The 22,624-nt window shown below is 35.1% G+C and overlaps 1 protein-coding gene and 3 non-coding genes across 4 annotated transcripts; 2 read left to right on the top strand and 2 right to left on the bottom strand.

Annotated features, from left to right (window-relative positions):
* Window positions 1-688: 688 nt before the first annotated feature.
* Window positions 689-22,373, bottom strand: LOC135661210 (DNA-directed RNA polymerase subunit beta). The gene has a single exon (XM_065176490.1). The coding sequence runs from the start codon at window positions 16,180-16,182 to the stop codon at window positions 12,958-12,960; it is 3,225 nt and encodes a 1,074-aa protein (XP_065032562.1). The 5' UTR covers window positions 16,183-22,373; the 3' UTR covers window positions 689-12,957.
* Window positions 17,037-17,107, top strand: TRNAC-GCA (transfer RNA cysteine (anticodon GCA)). Its single transcript has one exon. It is a non-coding gene; the product is annotated as a tRNA-Cys (tRNA).
* Window positions 20,756-20,829, bottom strand: TRNAD-GUC (transfer RNA aspartic acid (anticodon GUC)). Its single transcript has one exon. It is a non-coding gene; the product is annotated as a tRNA-Asp (tRNA).
* On the top strand, window positions 22,212-22,283 carry TRNAT-GGU (transfer RNA threonine (anticodon GGU)). The gene has a single exon. It is a non-coding gene; the product is annotated as a tRNA-Thr (tRNA).
* Window positions 22,374-22,624: the final 251 nt, after the last annotated feature.

Genomic DNA, 22,624 nt, shown 5'->3' with positions numbered 1-22,624 from the left:
TTTATAACACGACCCAAATAACCCTCACTCACAGGTATCTGAGCAATTCGTCCTGTTGCTTTTACGGAACTTCCCTCTTGTATCATCAAACCATCACCCATTAATACAACGCCAACATTATTTGATTCCAAATTCAGAGCAATGCCTATTGTACCCTCTTGAAACTCTACTAATTCACCTGCCATTACTTCATCAAGACCATGAACACGAGCAATTCCGTCGCCTACTTGAAGTACGGTACCGGTATTCACAATCTTTATTTCTCTACTATATTGTTCAATACGCTCACGAATAATATTACTAATTTCGTCGGCTCGAAGGGTTACCATTAGTGTTTCTTTATTCTTTTTAGGAAGGAAAAGATAAAAATAATGCCTAAACTATAACTAAAAAAAGAAGGGCTAATCAGTTATTTCTTGCATGGCCCCGAGAATGCCAATATTAGCACGGATCGTACGGAAATGTAACTCGCTATTCAAGCAACTATTCAGAGTTCCTAGAGCTCCTTGTAAGGCTTGTTGGAAAACTCGTTGTCGGACCTGATTAATCGCTCTTTGTTGTTCAAACTGAAGGGTTTCATTTTTGTAATTTTCTAATTGTTCCAAACTATTACTAGTGGCATTAATCAAATTTTGTTTTTCTCGTTCTATTTCAGAGTATCCATTCATTCGATACTCATCTGCTTCCATTTCCACTTTACGTAAGCGAGCCCGGGCTCTTTCGAGCTGCTCAATGGCCCCTTTACGTAATTCTTCCGAATTTCGAATAGTATTCAAAATCCTCTGTTTTCGATTATCTAATAAATCATTTAATGAAAGTAGATTATCTTATCATTAATTTCAAAACTTCCATGATCTCTTCCCGAACCAAACATGAATCTTTCGATTCATTTGGCTCTCACGCTCAATTATTTATTTTATTTATGGTGTGGGTATTCCCATATCTTTTTTAATGTTTTATTTATGGTGTGGGTATTCCCATATCTTTTTTAATGTAATGAGCCTACCCTCTCTTTTCTGTTTGTATTCAAAGATGTCAAAACTGATACAAGACCAGAATATCAGGAGGACTCTTCCGACTAGACCAGACAAAAATCTAGAATTGTCAGCAAAGTTGTTTCTTTATTTGTATTTTATTTATATTTGTTTTGTATTTTATTTATCATTTTCATTTTTAGAATTCTATTTCATTTTTCATTTTAAAAAAATGAAAATAATAATTATTATATTTTTTATTTGTTTCTTCAAGTCCAAAAATTCCTCTTTTTTTATACATAGGTCGTCATTTCGGCATTAGATAAAAAAAGCAAAGTGCTCATTTTTCTAGTAAATGGTTCAAATTCTTTTATCGATATGAGTGTTCTATATCAAATCAAATAAATTACCAACTATTTTTTTTTTAACCATTTCGTTACTAACGTAGTGGTAGAAGTGGTAGAAAGAGTACCATGTTTTACCTGGACTTTAAACAATTTAGCTTTAACCATGTTAATGGTCTCACATTATTGGTTGATAGAGAATCAAAGTGGATTTACCAATAAGTCACGAAATGCTATGGTTCTTACATATGATTTCTTAATTTATTCAGAAGTAATTCGTCGAGATCGTGCACCTTTTTCCTATTTCTCCTATAAATACCATAAATAAAGTGCAGCTGGATGGATCCAACCTATTCTTGAAATACACAACTCGCACACACTCCCTTTCCAAAATAAATCAATACACCAAGCACTACACTTAGATTTATTGGATTTGTTGCTAAAATATCGGTATTAAACCCGAAACTCCCGGCGGATGGCCAGTGACCCAAGGAAACGAAAGAATCGATTACATTTTTCATATGCTCCCCTCTCTTATGGATAGGACTAACAAAGAACAGAGTTCTTTTTGTATCACTTCACTCGCCTTTTTTTGATCGATTTCTTTTTATTAATTTCATTTCCACTTTATTTAATGGCAATAGATTAAATCATTTGTTTGAAATTTATTATTTTTTAAGTTTTCAAGAAGTTTCCAATAAGATACTTTACTTAGGTCTTAGATCTCATATCAATTGATAACTATTTCGTTTGTTGAAACGCTTCGAACAATGAAAGTAAAAAAGTTTTCTATTGTACTAAGCTAAGGACAGAAAGGAAGAAAGCAAGCGAATCTGGTAATTCCTCATCCTCAAATCAGCCCTTCCTGGCGTATTGTCTCAACAAATAAGTAATTTATAAGTAAAGTGTAAATATAATTCGAAGAAGCAAAGGGCAATTCCAAGTTAAAGTTAATAAAATAAGAAAAAAGTATGTAAGGTACTTTTTTCTATTTATTTCTAGGATTAAACAAAAGGATTCGCAAATAAAAGCGCTAACGCCACGACCAGTCCGTAAATTGTTAAAGCTTCCATAAAAGCTAGACTAAGCAATAAAGTACCTCGTATTTTACCCTCTGCTTCTGGTTGTCTCGCAATACCTTCTACAGCTTGGCCTGCAGCAGTACCTTGACCAACTCCAGGTCCAATAGAAGCAAGCCCCACGGCCAATCCAGCAGCAATAACGGAAGCGGCAGAAATCAGTGGATTCATGGTAAGTTCCTCGCACAAAAAAAAAGAAATGGTTAATGATACAATCAACCAATGAATTATTACTCATTTTATCATTAAGATCCAGCGGTCCGAAGTAACTAAAAACTCCGAATTGAAATGATAATATTACTAAATTACTGAACTGAATCGTCACAACTATCTCGTTTTTACCCATAATGGAGTTTTTGTAAATCCATATGCATACAGTTCTAACTATTGTATTTCTTTGTTTCGAACCACTCTTTCATTTAATTCTTCGTTCTTTACTACACCATTCTTGAGTTCATCTCTTTGTTCATTCAATCCACAATCACAGACAAAATAGAAGGACTGATATTGAAATCCGTCTAAATGGAGTGTGACTAAATGCAGTGTGAGCTGCAATCAATATCAATCAAATTAATACCAATACAAATCAATATCAATATATCAATATGTAGTAATATAAAAGTATGTAGTAGTACCAATATCAATATATAGTAATAATTAATACTAATAATTATCGATAATATAATTATAAATGATTATATTAACTAATACTTAATTGATACTTAGATATTTTACATATGAATATTAATACTTATATTAATATTAACTATTAAACTAATTATTAATGTTAACTAATACTTATTTTATTACTTATATTTATTTACTTATATTTATTTATTTATTTATTATTATTTATTATTATATTTATTATATTATTATTATATTAATATTATTATTATATTATATTATCATTATAGGATTATATTATGTATAGGATTATATTTTATATTATGTATAGGATTATATTATGATTACAGAGTAGAAGTTATGATTATAAAAATAGTAATAGTATGTAATTAAGTAATAGCATGTAATTAAGTAATAGCATGTAATTATGTAATATAGTGATGTTATATAGGATGATAGGGATAGCCTTATATAACTAATGAATATCTAATGTCATTCTAATATGACATATATATTTGTTTCTTCCATAACGTAAACCACCCGCATTTTTTTTAGATTAAATCGGATTCTAGAATCATTCCTAGAAACATAGACGGGGTCCGAGCTTATAGACATTACATACATCTAGTATAACCTCCCCAACCCTTCTTTTTTTTTTTACAATTCTGTAATACCGTCCATCTTTTCTCCTAAAACTCTAAGTCATATAGTAATACGTTATTATGTTCCCCAACCAATTGGATTATCTTGAACCACGCATGAATTGGGATAAACTTACTTAATAATAATAATAAAAAATAATAATAAAAAGACTATTTTGAAAGCTAGTCAATGATGACCCTCCATGGATTCACCTATATAAGCCGCAGCTAACGTTGCAAAAATAAGAGCTTGAATACCACTTGTAAATAATCCAAGAAACATGACAGGTATAGGAACTACTGAAGGGACTAAAGAAACAAGAACGACAACTACTAATTCATCAGCCAATATATTCCCGAAAAGTCGAAAACTAAGAGATAAGGGTTTTGTGAAATCTTCTAGGATGTTAATTGGTAAAAGTATTGGAGTTGGTTGAATGTATTTCCCAAAATAACCCAATCCTTTTTTGCTAAGACCCGCATAAAAATATGCGACTGACGTGAGTAAAGCTAAAGCAACAGTAGTATTTATATCATTCGTGGGCGCAGCTAACTCCCCATGAGGTAACTGTATAATTTTCCAAGGTAAAAGAGCACCTGACCAGTTAGAAACAAAAATAAATAGGAACATAGTTCCAATAAAGGGAACCCAAGGACCATATTCTTCTCCAATCTGGGTTTTGCTCAAGTCTCGAATAAATTCAAGGACATATTCGAAGAAATTCTGACCGCCGGTCGGAATGGTTTGTGGATTCCGAACAGCTAGGATCACCGAACCTAATAAGATAGCAATTACTACCCAAGAAGTGATAAGTACTTGGGCATGGACTTGTAAACCTCCTATTTGCCAATAGAAATGTTGGCCTACTTCTACACCCGATATATCGTATAACCCCTTGAGTGTTTTAATGGAACATGGTATAACATTCATATGGTCCTCTAACAAAAATTGAACTTCAAAAAATAAATTATTTTGATTCAACCATCTCTTTCTCAACTCACCAACTTGAATCACTAATTGTATTCATCAATCGTATATTTAGGATATCAAGAAATTACATAGGATACCAAGAAATCACATAACATCATAACATATTATCAATATGCCCACATTTCCATTTTGTTTTTTCTTTTTTTTAATTCAAGAATAGTAACCGATCCAATAAATCTATAAAATCCCCAAATAATTAACTAATTATTCTTAATCATAATCAACGATTTCTTATATAGCTACAACGGCCCTCACAAATTGCGGATACTAATTTGTTAAGAACCAATCGGATTGAAGCTATAGCGTCATCATTGGCTGGGATCGAAATATCTGCGAGATCGGGGTCACAATTTGTATCGATTAAACAAATCGTCGGAATCCCTAAAATTACACATTCTCGAAGAGCCATATATTCTTCTTGCTGATCAACGATGATCACAATATCAGGCAATCCCGTCATATATTTGATACCGCCGAGATATGTTTGCAAGGCAGATAATTTTCTCTTCAACATTGCGGCATCTCTTTTGGGAAGACGGTTGAGTTTCCCCATCTTTTGTTCTGCTCTTAAATCCCTGAACTTTTGAAGTCTCGTTTCCGTAGTAGACCAATTCGTTAACATACCACCGAGCCATTTTTTATTAACATAATGACACCGGGCCCTTATTGCAGCTGATGCTACTGAATCCGCTGCTTTATTTTTGGTACCAACAATTAAGAAGTTTTTTCCCCTACTTGCTGCATCAAAAACTAAATCACAGGCTTCTGATAAAAAACGAGCCGTTCTAGTGAGATTTGTAATATGAATACCTTTACGCTTTGCAGAGATGTAAGGGGCCATTCTAGGATTCCATTTCTTAGTACCATGACCAAAATGAACTCCGGCCTCCATCATCTCTTCCAAATTGATGTTCCAATATCTTCTTGTCATTTTTCCCCACACTTCCTTTTTGTTTTTTCTTTTTTATTTTTTTAACAAAGAGACGAGGTACTTTGAAATAAATAATTGTTCCGATGGAACCTTCTACCGGGAATTAACCGTTGATACACGGTACAAACCATTAATGTCTTTTAATTACTTATTTTTTTTTTACCAAATCAATACTCGGACCAGATAGTTAAGTTAAAAGACAGATAGTTAAAAGTGAAAAGATAGTTAAAGTAAAAGAATCTGCTCTTAGGAATCATGAAATCGCGTAAACGATTGTTCTGATGTCTCATGGAAATGGGACGTAAGAACAAAATAATTCTCTATGGTGTAACAAAATATCTCTCATTTCCAAATCGAATAGATTCTTTCTTTTGATTTCCAAATAAATGTTCTTGTCTTGCCTTGAACGGTGCACTAATTTTTTGAATCCGGTACCAACGGGTATAATCCCACCCAGAACAACGTTCTCTTTCAGGCCTTTCAACCAATCAATACGACCTCGTAGAGCAGCTTTTGCTAAAACTCGAGCGGTTTCTTGAAAACTTGCTTCGGATATGAAACTTTGAGTATTCAAAGATGCCCTCGTTATTCCCAATAGGATTGCCCGATAAGAGATCGCTTCGTCCAAAGCGCGCCCCGCTCGTTCCGCTCGCAACAATCCGATTAATTCCCCAGGTGAAAAAACATTAGACATTCCATCTTCTGAAACCAACACTTTTGATGTTACTTGACGTACAATAATCTCTATATGTCTATTATGGATCTGTACCCCCTGGGATCGATAAACCTTTTGGATTTTATTAACCAAAGAGATACGACTTTGAACTATGGTTAGCTCCGCTTGAATCAAGAATCCCCAGGGGATTCCAAGAATTTTTGGTATACCTTCGTTCCAACCTTCAACTCTCCTTTCGAGGTTCATCGATATTGAATCAATAGAACGTACTTCTAAGATTTGTTCCACTTTTGGAAGACCTTGCGTTATGTCACCAGATCTCGATTTTTCATATATAAATGTAACTAATGTATCTCCTTCGTAAAAGATTTCTCCATAATGGCCATGAACAGTAGCTCCTGGAGTGGCCAAATAGGGCTTAGCCGATCTTATAACTAAGGAGTCAACATGAACAATTATGATCTGACCAGATTTTTCTACGTGTGGTTCGTATTTGAATAGACATACATTTTCACAAAAAAATTGTCCAAGACGAATTTTTTTAGATGTCTCTTCCCAATAATCGTGATGGAGAAAGTGCCAATTCAAATGGAATGGATTCAAAATGATGTTACTGCATGGATCGGGGTTATAAATCCTCCTATTTTCATCTATTAAACAGTATTTAAGTACTTGAAGTACTTGGAAAGTCTGTTGAAAATTGTCAAGTAGCAAATATTTCTTTAACAAGATCTGATTATAAGTTATTAAATGGTAAGATGAATAGAAATTTGCTATTTTAGGTACAATAGTGCCTAAGGGACCCAGCAAATCCTTAATTGGGATTATGGGATCCGATTCTTTTGTCATATTGTTATATTTTGAACCATTGAATGGGCCAATTCGAAAACAATTGGATGATGACAAAATTATCAAAGATTGGCATTCCTTTTATTCGATTTAACAATGTACCAATAGTACCTTGATGTTGGGTAAGTGATTGAATCCTGGCCTTGTAAAAAAAAGGATTGATATTTGTGCGATCTAATCCATTATCGGAAATCAATCCGGAACTTGCCCTATCATATCTTTTTCCGGTATACGAAATAGTGGACTTGACTAACTCAATTCTTATGAAATCTCGAATCAGATCATTTGTTCTTACCTCAACAAAGGAAGCGTGAACCTCTTCCGGAGAACCTTTTTGCTCTTGATCCCAATTCAATACTAAGCAAGTCCGAACTAATTGAATACTTGTGTGAGAAATTCCTCGAATTGACTTGCCATATCCATGAAGGATATAATTGACAACTCTAAGTTGGGACATTATCCTTTTCCCGCAGGAGATCTTGAGGAAAAAGTGTTGCTAAATTTATGCCATCAGCTATTTCATATGTGACTACGGGTCGAACCAAAACAAAATACTTTTTCTTGGTAGGTGTGATCCGTTGGACATAGATCCAATTTTTCCATTTTTTTGATTCCTTAGAAATTTTTTTTTCTGTTTCCGGTGGTATCAAAATGCCGCTGTGCCTGGATATCTTATCTGCCTCTCCAGGAAAATAAATATCTCCGGAAAATATTTTTAGTTCAATATTTTTTTTTTTTCTCTCCACTCGGACTAATCCGCCTACTCGACTTCTTGTATTTAAAGCGAGTTGTGTATCTACTCCAATGATACTATTGTTCCGGACCATTATCAACGAAGATCCGGGTAAGATATGCACTTCTTCGAGAATGAAAAAAAACCGATCTACTTTCGTTTGGTATTTCGGACTAAATTCTTTTGGTCCTCGATACTCAATCAAATCCTCTTTTTTTATGATTGAATTGACCTCTACGGTTCCATATTTAGTAATTCCTGAATTGCTTCTTCTGTATCGTGGATCATCAAAATAAGCAAGAATACTATTTCTACGTAAAATACCCTGTTTTGGTATTTCGATCGAAATACCAAAACAGGGTATTAGTTCTTTCTCTCGTTCTTGATTGTATTGTAATGGGATGATGAATCTATTTCTTCGCTTTTTCGCCAAGAAATAAGAATTCCCTTGGATAATAGAAGGATATATGAAATTCAAATGACCATTAGACATCGTTTGATCAGGTCTTATTGAATAGTCAATAATTTTCTTATCTTTTTTACCAGAAGTATCCAACAATTTATGTCTTATTCGACCATTAGTCATTGATAGGTCAGAGATATATCTTTCTTCGACAGAAAAAGAATAAACATTCATTTGATCTTGATCCTTGTGGAGCGAAAAAGACACTATACTGGATCTGCACGGACCTCCCGCTAATATCCATAAATGACTCGTTTTTGATAATAGATGAACATTACCATATGTATATTCAGGTGCATGGTGGACATCGGTACTCCAGTGCATTTCTCCCTCTGATTCAGAATAAATATGTTTTCGTACCTTCTCTTTAAAATGAAAAGTGGACGTTCCAGCACGAATCTCAGCAATCACTTGTTCTGATTCTACATATTGATTATTTTGAACTAAAATAAAACTTTTTGGTGGAATATTTACATTATGTAGAATATCCCGACTCTCAATAGTTACATACAAGTCTATAGAACATAGAAAAGCAGGATGCCCATGACGGGTACGTGTGGGATGAACCAAATCCTCATTGAATTTTATTTTTCCATTAGAAGGAGCTCGTACATGCTCGGCAGTACCGCCTGTGAATACTCCACCGGTATGAAAAGTTCTTAATGTTAGTTGAGTTCCTGGTTCCCCAATTGATTGACCCGCAATAATACCTACAGCTTCTCCCAATTCGACCAGGTCGCCATGAGTAGGACTCCGACCATAACATAATTGGCAGATCCAAGATGTACTCCTGCAAGTAAAGGGGGTTCGAATATATATTGGTTGTGCTCGAAAGGTTATGAATCGATTGACAAGTCCAATCCCAATATCTTGATTTCGAGTGGCAAGGCATCGTAGACCGATATATATATCGTCCGCTAATACACGACCAATTAGTGTTTGGACAAAAATTTTTTCCGTCATCCCATTTCGAGGACTCACGGAAATACCTCGGATAGTGCCACAATCTGTTCTACGTACAATAATATGTTGAACTACTTCAACAAGTCTACGTGTGAGGTATCCAGCATCTGATGTTCGTACAGCAGTATCTACAACTCCTTTGCGGGCTCCATAACAGGAAATTATATATTCTGTCAAAGAAAGTCCTTCACGTAAATTGCTTTGAATGGGTAAATCAATCATTTGTCCTTGGGGATCCGACATTAATCCTCTCATACCTACTAATTGGTGTATCTGAGATGCATTTCCCCTAGCTCCCGAAAAGGACATTAGATATACTGGATTAGAAGGATCAGTCATCCGAAAATTAGGATTCATTTCTTGTCTCAAATATTCACTTGTAGCATACCATATCTCAATGGATTGACGTAATTTTTCTACCGCGTGTACATTCCCATAATGATGGTGTTTATCCAAAATAAAACTTTGTTGTTCAGCGTCTTGGACTAACCATCCCTTAGAAGGGATTGTTAAAAGATCATCAATTCCTAATGAAATAGATGTAGCAGTGGCTTGTTGGAAACCCAAAGTCTTTACTTGATCCAAGATATGTGATGTATATGCCATTCCGAAATGATCTATTAACCTGCTAATAAGTCGTTTCATAACAGTTCCATTTATCACTTTATTGTGAAAGACCAGATCGGCCCGTTCTGCCATAAGTACAGTACCTCTTATATTTATTCTGCTAAGTAGGATTCGACAATGGACCTGAGTTAGTGATTCGAAAACTTCCTTTCCTCAATCTCAATCTTGATTCACGCAGAAATTCAGAAATTATGATACCAGTGAAATTGGGGAGACCCGAATTCCCATGGGCACGAACATCGCCTAATCTGATTTCTTAGTTTAGATAGCGTATGAGTAGGCTCGACAAAACCCCTGTATGGCTTCTTCTATTTCCCGATAAAAAGAAATATGACCAAGAGTAGTTCGAATGTATATACAACGGATTTCCTTTGTTACACTTCCTTCTATTAGATAGTGCCCATAAATCTCATGATAAGTACCCAAAGATTCATATTGAACTTCGATGGGAACTTCTCTTGAGCCAATGACACGTTGATCTAGTCTCCATCGGAGCCACAAAGGACTATCTAAACTAATTCGTTTCTGTTGATAAGCTCCAAGTGCATCATAGGAACTAGAAAAATAGGGTTCTTTCTTTTCCGTATACCTATAGTCATTTTTTTTATTGTCAACCTTTTTATTTTGGTAGTTTCCGCAACTATATCTATATGGATTATACCTATTTGCACAAATACCTCGACGATTCCCGATCGTTAATAAATAGAGTCCGATAAGCATATCTTGAGTTGGTACGGAAATAGGATCCCCAATAGCTGGAGACAAGAGATTCATATGAGAAAACATAAGTAAACGAGCCTCCGCTTGAGCTTCCAAAGATAAAGGTACATGAACAGCCATTTGATCCCCATCAAAGTCTGCATTGAAACCCTTACAAACTAATGGATGTAAACAAATAGCGCGTCCCTCCACTAAAAAGGGTTGGAACGCCTGTATGCCTAATCTGTGCAGGGTGGGTGCTCTATTCAATAATACAGGATGCCCCCGCATAACTTCTTGAAGTATTTCCCATACAATGGGTTCTTTTTCCCGAATTTTACTTTTAGCAATTCCTATGTTAGAAGCAACATGTTGTCTGATTAGACCACGAATTACAAATGTTTGGAAAAGCTCTATTGCTATTTCTCGAGGTAATCCACACTGATGTAATGAAAGCGAAGGACCCACGACAATGACGGAACGTCCCGAATAATCGACACGTTTACCAAGCAGAGTCTCACGAAATCTTCCCTCTTTGCCTTCAATTACATCTGAAAATGACTTGTAAACTTTATTATGACCATCCCTCATTGGTTGTCCACGGATCCCATTATCAAGAAGTGTATCCACGGCCTCTTGTACCAATTTCTCCTGACACATTACTAATTCCCCTGGCGTAGATCTACTTGTTGCTAATAGATCGGTAAGAGTATTATTCCGATAGATAACTCGTCTATAGAGTTCATTAATATCCGAACTCATTAGTTTACCCCCATCTATCTGAATGATTGGTCTCAACTCGGGAGGAAGAACTGGTAATAAGCACAAAACCATCCATTCTGGTTCTACATTTGTTCGAATAAAATGTTTAGCTAATTCCATGCGTCTAACCAAAAAATCCTTTCTTCTTCTAATTTTTCTATCTTCCCATTCATTTCCAGTGGACCCCTCCTCCCCTAATTCCTTCCATTCTACTAATGAATTACCCGTAATAATTCGCAAATCTGAATCGGCTAATTGTTCTCTGATAGCACCTGCTCCTGTAGAGATTTCTCGATTTCGAAATGTCTCGAAGCCTTGGGTAGTAAAAAAAAGTGGTATGCTGTATTTCCGAGATTGGATTTCATATTCGAATAAACCTCGTAATCGTAAGAAAGTAGGTTTTTTCGCTATGGGCCTAGCAAAAGAAAAATCGAGATAGGTTCCTGTAGGATTGGATTCCCCCTTTTAAAATCGGACGTGAAGGTTTCCTTTCATCCGGCTCAAGTAGTTACCTCAAAAAGGGGATTCTTTCTTATTTAAAAAGTTTGTTCGAAAAACCCTACAAACAAAGAACTACTCCTTACTCAAGTTCCCACTAAGGACCAACGATTCATTCTTCTTTTTTTACTTTCATTTTCCGAATTACTTATGACAAAATAAAAATGTAGGATTTTTGAGTAGTCTACTTCCCGTCAAATGATGAATCCCCTTAAAAGAATACTTTGGGACTCGTAAGGGATTTACTTGTCTATATATCGTTCTATTCGATCCTTTAGGTCCCTACTCACCTCGATGGTTATCCCATGATGCCCCTTGAAGCATATATGCGATAGATAGACTTCTGTAACCATACTATATTTGCTTGCTTAAACGGAATCTCTATAAAGAAATGGAATAGCTGATTCCACAAAAAAGTGTTTTTTCACGAGGTATAACTAGCAATTCCTATTTATACGGAATCGACCATGGATCAATTCCCCTTGCATTTGGAAGTATTGAATACACCTATAATTCTGAGTTTCGTGTTACTTTTACTTCTCCCAAAACACATGTCAGAGCCGGGGGCACCCCAATCGGATTGAATGGGATGACAGTTTCTCAGTCCGAATCTGTAAAACGAAAATTTTGATCAAATCACACATCGCAGTATACTAGGCCTTCTAATTCCTTAAGGGGTTTATCTAAAAGATTCGCGATATAACTAGGAAGACGTTTCAAATACCACACATGAGTCACTGGACATGCGAGTTTGATGTATCCCATTTGATATCTTCGTATCCGAGAATCAACAAATTCCACCCCGCATTGTTCACAAAATTTCGGGTCTTCTTTTTCAGCTCCAATCACTCGATAATTTCCACAAGCACAAATTCCACTTTTTATGGGCCCAGAGATTCTTTCACAAAACAATCCATCTTTTTCTGGTTTATTGGTCTTATAATGAAACGTATAGGGCTTTGTCACCTCTCCAACTATCTCTCCATTAGGTAAAATTTTGTTGGCCCAAGCCTTTATTTGTTGAGGAGAAACTAGTCCAATTCGAAGTTGTTGATGTTTATACCGGTCAATCATAGAATAGAAATTCTGATTCATTCAGATCAAGCTTCCTTCCTATTAATCTGGAAGTTCTTCTCAGATACAAGGAAATGATTCAGTTCTAGAGCTAAAGATCGTAGTTCTCGAACGAGCAATCGAAAAGATTCTGGAGCATCTTCTGGGTTAGATACTCTTCCTCCAATGATCGTAGCACCAAGTACTTCTTGACGAGCTCTAATATGATCAGATTTATAAGTAAGCATCTCTTGTAAAATATGAGCAACACCAAATCCCTCTAGAGCCCAAACTTCCATTTCCCCTACTCGTTGTCCCCCTTGCTTCGCCCTTCCTCTAAGGGGTTGTTGTGTAACAAGTGCGTAATGTCCACTAGAACGTCCATGGATTTTATCATCAACTTGATGAATTAATTTTAAAATATAGGACTTTCCTATTAGAACAGGTTGTTCAAAAGGATTTCCTGTTCTTCCATCAAATATTCTGCTTTTTCCCGGATATTCGGGTTCAAATACCCATGGATTTTTTGTTTGCTTACTGGCTTCATATAATTCGGAAAACACTAGTTTTCTCGAAGCCTCTTGCTCATATCTCTCATCAAAAGGTGCTATTCTATAATGTCTCTTTAGCAGATCCCCCGCTAACCCGAGCGAGCATTCAAATATCTGTCCCACATTCATTCGTGATGGTACTCCTAATGGGTTGAAGACCATATCAACAGGTGTTCCATCTTGCAAATAGGGCATATCTTGTCTAGGCAAAATTTTTGAAATGATACCCTTATTCCCATGTCTTCCAGCTACTTTATCACCTACTTTGATTTCACGTTTCTGTGAAATATATACACGAATCATTTCTGAATTATAACAGGAACCCCCCTTTTTCCGGATCCATCTCACATCAATAACGCGACCTCTTCCGCCTATAGGTAGTTTTAGAGAAGTTTCTTTTGCAGTGGATACCTGAATTCCAAGTATGGCTCGTAATAATCTATCCTCTGGAGCATACGACGATTCGTTTGCTGTCTGAGGTGTTAATTTACCTACTAAAATATCACCTGTTTCTACCCAAGATCCCAGCATCACAACTCCATTTCTGTCTAAATTGCGGAGTAAATGAGCCTCTAGATGTGGTATTTCCTTAGTGATTCTTTCAGGTCCTTGGCTTGTCACATGAGTCTGAATTTCATATTTCCGGATGTGAAAAGAAGTATAAATATCTTCATATACCAGACGTTCGCTAATTAGTACTGCGTCTTCAGAATTGTAACCCTCCCATGGCATATAAGCTACTAATACGTTTTTTCCTAAAGCAAGTTCCCCCCCAACTGTAGCCGCACCGTCCGCTAAAATTTGTCCTTTTTTAATGCATTTACCCCGCGGAACCTGAGGTTTTTGATGCATACAAGTATTTTTGTTGGAACGTTGATAGATAACTAATGGAATACTTATACTTATAGTAGTGTCCCCATTACTTGATAAAATGATCTTGTGAGGGTCAGTATAAATGATCTTTCCCTCGTGTTCGGCTATAGCGGAAACCCCCGAATCCAGAGCCGTTTGGCGTTCCAGTCCAGTTCCAACAATGCACCTCTCGGACTGAGAAAGCGGAACTGCTTGGCGCTGCATATTAGAACTCATTAAAGCCCGATTCGCATCATTATGCTCGATAAAAGGAATGAGGGAAGCTCCAATAGAAAAATATTGGAAGGGAAAAATACTTCTAAGATGAATCTGTTCCCATGCAATAGTCAGGAACTCTTGACGGTATCGGGCTGGAACAACCTGTTCTTCCTGAATACCCCGATTCAAGGCCAAAGAATTTCCCGCTGCTACCATATAATATTCATCTCTATTTGGTGATAAATAAACTATCTGTGCCTCTTTTGATCTTTCAGATATTTCATAAAATGGACTCTCTATAGATCCCCAATGGCCAATCCTCACATGAATGGCTAAGGATCCAATAAGTCCAACATTGATTCCTTCGGACGTGTCAATTGGACAAATACGTCCATAGTGGCTAGGATGAATATCTCGTATCCGAAAACTAGCAGTTCGCCCCGTCAATCCTCCAGGACCCAAATAACTCAATTTTCGCCCATGAACGATTTGTGTCAATGGATTAGTTCGATCCAAAACTTGAGATAAAGGATGTAGGCCAAAAAACGATTCATAAGTGGTTGTTAATGAAGTTGAAGTTACCAAATTTTGAGGAGTCGGTATCAATTTATGCCGAATTGCTCCACATATAGTTCCTCGAACCGCATTTTCTAAACGAACAAGAGCCAGTCCGAATTGATCCTGTAACAGATCCGCTATAGAACGAATCCGTTTATTTTTCAAGTGATTCATATCGTCAAGTGTACCCATTCCAAATTTAATTCCGATCAAATGATCCGCAGCAGCCAATACATCTCGTGGTAATAAAAATGTATTGTTCTGAGGTATATCAAGATTCAGTCTCCGGTTCATATTTCGTCGACCAATCCTTCCTAATTCACATCTTTGTTGAAAAAATTTCTTTTGTAATTCTTTACATAAAGACTCAGAAAATACCGGATCCCCGCCTACACAAGCAAATTGTTGATAAAATTCCAAAATAGCATTTTCTTTTGACCCAATCTTTTTTTTCTCCTTATCATTCGGGAAAGACAAGAAAATTTCAGGGTAACAAACATTATCTAGAATTTCTCTTAGATTCGAACCCATAGCTGATGATAGAATTAGAATAGATATTTTTTGTTTCCTACTTACACGGGCCCATATCCTTGCTTTTCTATCAATTTCTAATTCCGATCTTCCTCCCCAATCTGATATTATTGTGCTGGTATAGACAGAAATTCCGTTATGGTCCAATTCTGAACGGTAGTAAATACCAGGACTTTGCAATATTTGATTGATCACAATTCTGTATATTCCATTTACTATAAAGGTTCCCAGGGAATTCATTAGGGGAATGTTTCCAATAAAAACGGTTTGTTCTTGCATATCTCTACCGGTTTTCCAAATTAATCCCGCGGGTACATATAATTCAGAAGAATATGTGAGTGATTCATACACAGCATCTCTTTCGTTTATCAAGGGTTCTACCAATTGATATCTTTCCACAAATAATTTAAATTCAATTTCTTGATCTGTATCTTCAATTTTTGGAAACTTATGAAATTCTTCCGTCAAGCCCTCATTAATGAACCTACAAAATCCCTCAAATTGGATCTGACTAAATCCAGGTATTGTGGACATTCCCTCATTTCCATCATTCCGGAGCATCTTAATCTTAAGTTTCCTGTTTATTGAAAAATCCCATTATTAGCTCACTATTTATCGAACCATACGGATCGATCTAGCAATGATGGAATGTATATTCTGTTTACTGAATCACATGAAATTTTAGCCAACTCCATATACCATATATGTATTTCATACGTATGAACGGAAATGAGACAGAGGAATGAAGAGCATTTTCGACGCAAGTTCGAATTTGCGACAGGTACAACAGGAACAATATAGAGTTTCCCTTTTTAGCATACTTAATTTTATTTGAGTTTCATTTCATGTTCAAAAAAAATTTCGAATTATTTTTTTGCTAGTAGAATATATAGAATATGATTGAATTGCGTAATAGGAGTAATATTTATTAAGTGCATGCCAATATAGCTATCTACCTGTCCGCATATCACATCTTTTATCGTAATTTCACTTGTGGCAACAGAAGTCAGGTCGCACTATATCATAATTCCTATTTTTTCTATTGCATATAGAAAATGAAAAAAGAAGGCACGACGATTCTCTATAGGGATATGGGATATGTACATAAGAGCGGTATCTGTGTAACAATTTCTGTTTTGAGGTTTACATATACACATATATATTGTTATAATTTATATTGTTATAATTGAAATTGAAAAAGATTGATTATTGAAAATAATTGATACTGAATTAGTCATAAATCAATTTGATTTTGTTATGCCATTAAGGAAACGCAACAATTTGAGATACAAATTGAAGAACCTTTCGCTAATTCAAAACAACAAAACAAATAGTTAATGGTTCCAATTTGCCCTGAATTTTTCAGTCTTTGACCAGAAATCTATTTTTTATCTTATTTGGATCGAATTTGGTTTGGCGACATGGCCAAGTGGTAAGGCGGGGGACTGCAAATCCTTTATCCCCAGTTCAAATCTGGGTGTCGCCTGATCAACAAAAAACTTGGGATTTCTTATTCTGCTGATTTAACTCGACGAATTCTGTCCCCGGAGAAGGAGAGGCAAAAGGATAAGCCTATCGATACTTTATTTTTAGAATCTGTAGTTCTATAAAGAAAGTCAATTTTTTTAAAGAAAGTCAATTTTTTTCTAAAAATCCGGGCTTTGGGTGTGGCCCAAACCGGTACAAATAGGGATGAAGTAAGCCTTACTTATTAATATGATTATGATTTTAATATGATTATGATTGGTTCGGACATTTATTTTATAAGTAGAATAAATAAATAGTGAAAGTAAATTCTGGGATTCAAAACTACGAAAGTAAGAGGTCGGAAATCTTGGTATCCAAAGGTTCCTAAAGGACACTCCATTTTTGCTACTAGGATTGAAGAAGAGATTGTACGAAAGACTATCAAGAATTCCTAATTATTTTACACTACCACCGTTGTGTCTACTGACTCTGTCTGGAATTCGATTGGATAGGCTGATGGGAAATCAATTTAGAAGTTGTGGAAAGGACTGAAGATACTTTGTATCCAGACTCACGAGAGTCTCTGAGTACTCAAACATTCAATCAGGATAGTTGGTCGGCTCTTATTGAGTAAAGAGTAAAAGTAAAAGTTGAAGAAACAAAAAAATTTCTTTGCCCGTGTAGGAATTTCTTTGCCCGTGTAAGATAGGGGGATTACGAAAAAAAGAAAGAATGTATGTAATACTGGTGATGGTGTCTCCCCATTCTTTCACAAAAAAAACAGTAAGGCTTAGATCAAATAGGAAATAGAGGTATCTGATAGATAGTTATCTATCTTGATGGTATATTTTGATGTCTTTTGCTTATGAAAAAGGGTAACAAACAATAGGTCTTAGTACTCCTACATGTTCCATTGGGATAGGAGTATTCCTTTGTTATTTCATTTTCCGAGAAAAGGTGTGTGTATTGTATTTATGCTTAATGCTTCCCGATTCTACCAGAAATCTTATAATCTTGTTACGAGTAGATTCATTGGATTGGTTCATCAATAGCCTTAAGTTAAGTCAGAATTCCATTTTGACTCTGCGCCATTGATTCCACTATGATTATTGATCAATAATGGAATAATTCCTTCATAGAGATAGGAGACATAATTTATATGGATATAGTAAGTCTCGCTTGGGCTGCTTTAATGGTAGTCTTTACATTTTCCCTCTCACTCGTAGTATGGGGAAGGAGTGGACTCTAGGGGTACTACTAATCGAGTAATCGATTGAGTAATTGAATTCTATCAATTGTTTAATTGATCGTTTTGCAAAGCTTTAAAAAAAGAATGTCTCTGTTTCAAAATTATACTGAAATACAGTAATGAATAAGAAAATACAATAATGAATAATAACCATTCGATCAAAGAATGAATGATTACTATAGTTGTATTTCGAAACCTAAATCTACGCATGATAGGAAATTTTTTCCAACCGAATTCTTCCTAAATATTCTATTTTGATAAACCAGCTCTTACCAGAATTATGGATATTACAAAAAGAAAAAATCTGAAATTGGTTTTTTCTTTTTTTCTTTATTTGTTTCCCTCTTTCTTTACTTTTACTGTTCTAAGAGAAGAGAAAGCCGTTCCGCTATTCTAATTATATTAGATTACGACAATACATACTTTCTATTGGAAATGACTAGTTGTTGTCCAAAGAGGTTCTACACATAATAAGATTAGATCTTTCTTCCGTTGAGCGATCCACATATCGCGCATTTCACCTTTTTTTTAGACTCCTAGAGATTTTTTTATGCTTTTTTTGACTCATCTCATGTCATGTTTAAGCATAAAAAATTGGGAAGGTCTACTCTATTAATCTACTTCTTTTTCAAATCTGAAGAAGTTATCATGGAATAGAACTCCGCAGATCATCTGTTAATAGATCAAGCAATGACTTCTTGAGATGGGAAATCTAAAAAAAGAAAAAGATTCTTTTCTTTGGTTTCGTTTTCTTTTATCTTTTTTTTTATTTAATTTATAGTAGAATATGCCCATACTCTTTTTGTCTTGCTCCATTGATTCCTTTGATAGATCTCGGGACCTATACCTATATATATATAAATTCTAAGAAAGCCAGGAATTAGAAGAGTTGGTCTTCAATTATTTTGAATTGATCGAAATCCACACAAGTAAATGTAGCCAAAAAAATAATAGAATTGGACTGTTATTTTGATGTACTATTTAGATATACATCTAATCTATGTACATACATATTGTATATTGACCTAGATATAGGCTTTCTCTATATAAAAGCCTATATCTGTATACAGTACAACTTTCTATGAAAATCATTAATAGGATAATAAATACTATACCATACTATCTCGGCTCAGATACTACTATCTCAGATACTTATTATCTCAGATACTTATGATTCCAGACAGATCATTTCATTTAAGACTTGGAGTTTGAATCCGTTTCTTTCATTTATTCAATCATTGATAAGAACTAATAAATCAAGTTTCAGTCAAATTAATCATTTTGACTGACTGTTTTTACGTAGATGATAAGTAAAAAGGCAGTAGGAACTAGAATGAACAGTGCAGTAGCAATAAATGCGAGAATATTTACTTCCATAATCTCATTGTTTTTTTACTTCGCAATAACTCGGGATCTAATCCCATAGAGATGAGAAATTTGATTCCTGTAAATTCAATGGGATGAATTGCATCCTGATGATACTGAATCGGATCAATATTATGAATAACAATATCTGATCTATCAAATCGATTCATCGTCGAGAATTGAATAGTATAACATAGGAAGATCCTTTATCCATACTAAATCTGAAATGGGATTCCTGATCCAATAAAGAATCCCATTGAATTTTCATCCTTTTCCACTTTTTCTTTTCTATAAATAACCCTACCGTCTTCCTTATATACTCCTCCTTCGTTATACTTATACATACAATTATGTACATACAATTATGAGGTATTATATGACTGGTATTCTATGAATCACACACAGATCCAAAGAGTAGAAGTGAGATGGAAAAAGGACGGGTTAAGTATAAAAGATCTAATATAATTCCAACAAATTTAATAAAAAGGAACGTTGCTTGGTCTTTTCTTTTATTTGATTAGTATCTCTTTCTTCGATTGGGACTGGAAGGCATACATCAAAAATTCAGTGTGCAATTTAAATGAGAATGAGATAGATTGTTTCCAATTAGTCATTGAGGATACACAAACAAAGTCGAAGCTAAAAAGGGTTGTCGTTTAACCTGACAAGTACTCTGTCGAGGTAATTATGTTAAGTTCATTATGTATTGTACAATAAACGAATACAATTTGCGTATGTACTCTCGGTAAAAATAGGAGCACTCTATTCTATTTCATTTATCAAGAAAATCGAAAAAGAAAGTCAGACGAGTATCTCTTAAAATACTAAATATAGGAATACCACCGATTGTACGAATCTATATATGTTATGTCTCTCCCTTATCACTCGGCACTAGTGGAAGAAATGGAAATTCCTGTATTTGTCTGATGATAAATGCGAAATGAAAAACAAAAGAAATAAGGATCTCCACTGGGGATTAGATCTTGCCCCCTGTCTCCTTTTTCACGGAAAATAGATAAATTCATTTCTCCATTCATCGGTCGGATCCTAGTTCGGGACTGACGGGGCTCGAACCCGCAGCTTCCGCCTTGACAGGGCGGTGCTCTGACCAATTGAACTACAATCCCAGCGAGGTGTATGGTATACATATTCTTAATGGTTTCAGAAAAACATTTTCTTCGTCGCGTTGTAACAGAGACACGAATGATATACTAACTGATATCATATACACATAGAACACATAGATATGGACTATAGTGAAAGTGACACGGATTACTAGTAACCTGTGTTTATTTTATTTTATTGCCAAAAATAGATAATCAACCTTTCATTGAGAAAAAACGATTTTTCCTTTCATAATCTTTGCTTTGATTAAGTATTATGAATCTAGATCGTTAGAAAGAAAAGATCAGAACGAATGAGAAAAACATGGATAGAGAAACAAAAATGGACTCTTTCTCTTTTACGGATCAGGTATTTTTGTTTCTGGGGGACAAATTGGTTATATCATTGGTTATATCATATTCATGGAGCGGCGAATTTTTGGGCCGAGCTGGATTTGAACCAGCGTAGACATATCGCCAACGAATTTACAGTCCGTCCCCATTAACCGCTCGGGCATCGACCCAGGAAGAATTCCTTCTAGGCTTATTGATAATCCATGATCAACTTCCTTTCGTAGTACCCCCAGGGGAAGTCGAATCCCCGCTGCCTCCTTGAAAGAGAGATGTCCTGAACCACTAGACGATAGGGGCATATCCGCCCAACTGTCATCATACTATGATGATAGTATGAGTAGTTTTTTGGAATTGTCAATATAATCTAATGATATGACTAGATCTGAACACTCTTTTCTACTTTTATGTTATGATTCCATAGAATTTTGTTTTGGATTTGATGGTTCATGAATGAACCATCCCATACTATTTTATATAGCGAAAGGAGGTACAGGACTCCGTCAGTTCAGGCAGTGATTGGTCCGACAGAACAGAAAAGGGGGTAGAACCCCACTTAATTTCTTTTCTTCAATTTTAACTCATTAATTTTAACTTAACTCATTGCTTCGTTCATTGTTCAGATAAAATATGCCTATCACTATCTCACATTAAGTCAGAAAATTAAAAAACGATAGAAATTTTCCTTTTTTCTTTTTTATTTTTTTATAAGAATTCGGTTCAGGGTACGAATACCCTCATCACATGATTCAAGAAAATCTATCGAATCTATGTCGATGTCAGATTGGTACATGTATCAATCAAGTGAATCTTGTTTTGATGAGTCAGTAAAGGTAAACAAGCGGGGTCGGTCTTGAAACAATTCACTGCATTATTTTTATCAAAAAAAAAAATAAAAAATTTGCCCACTTTTTACTTTTGGGGGGTAAATCAAATTGATTGCTCCTAAATGAACTATGTATATATTATGTGCATATATGTATATATCATGTACATATATTATGCAGTAGACTCATAATGGAAAAAGGCTATAATTCATGAATCGAATAAAACAAGCCCTTTTAACTCAGTGGTAGAGTAACGCCATGGTAAGGCGTAAGTCATCGGTTCAAATCCGATAAGGGGCTTTTTCCACTAAACTAAAGTTTGAGTCTTTGTTTTTCGGTGGAGAATAGAGATTTCTTTTTATTTCTAAAAAGAAAAGGGTAACCACCATTATAATGACTTCTGATTATTACGAGTTATAGTTAAAAAGTGAAACATTATTCATTATTATTAGTATAAATAATAATGAATAATTGTAGTTATTAGAACTAGTCTACTCTGTACTGACAAAGTAGTCCTCTTCATGTCTAATTATTCAAATTTTTGTTTTTGGACAGGAATATTCTAGATGTCCAATCGCTATTATGAATCGCCAAACCAAAGTATTCTTACTTCTCCATTGTTTTTATCAAACCCAGCATCA

This window comes from Musa acuminata, unplaced genomic scaffold (assembly GCF_036884655.1).
Source record: "Musa acuminata AAA Group cultivar baxijiao unplaced genomic scaffold, Cavendish_Baxijiao_AAA HiC_scaffold_525, whole genome shotgun sequence".
NCBI lineage: Eukaryota > Viridiplantae > Streptophyta > Magnoliopsida > Zingiberales > Musaceae > Musa > Musa acuminata.
This window is presented reverse-complemented; position numbering and strand designations above follow the sequence as displayed.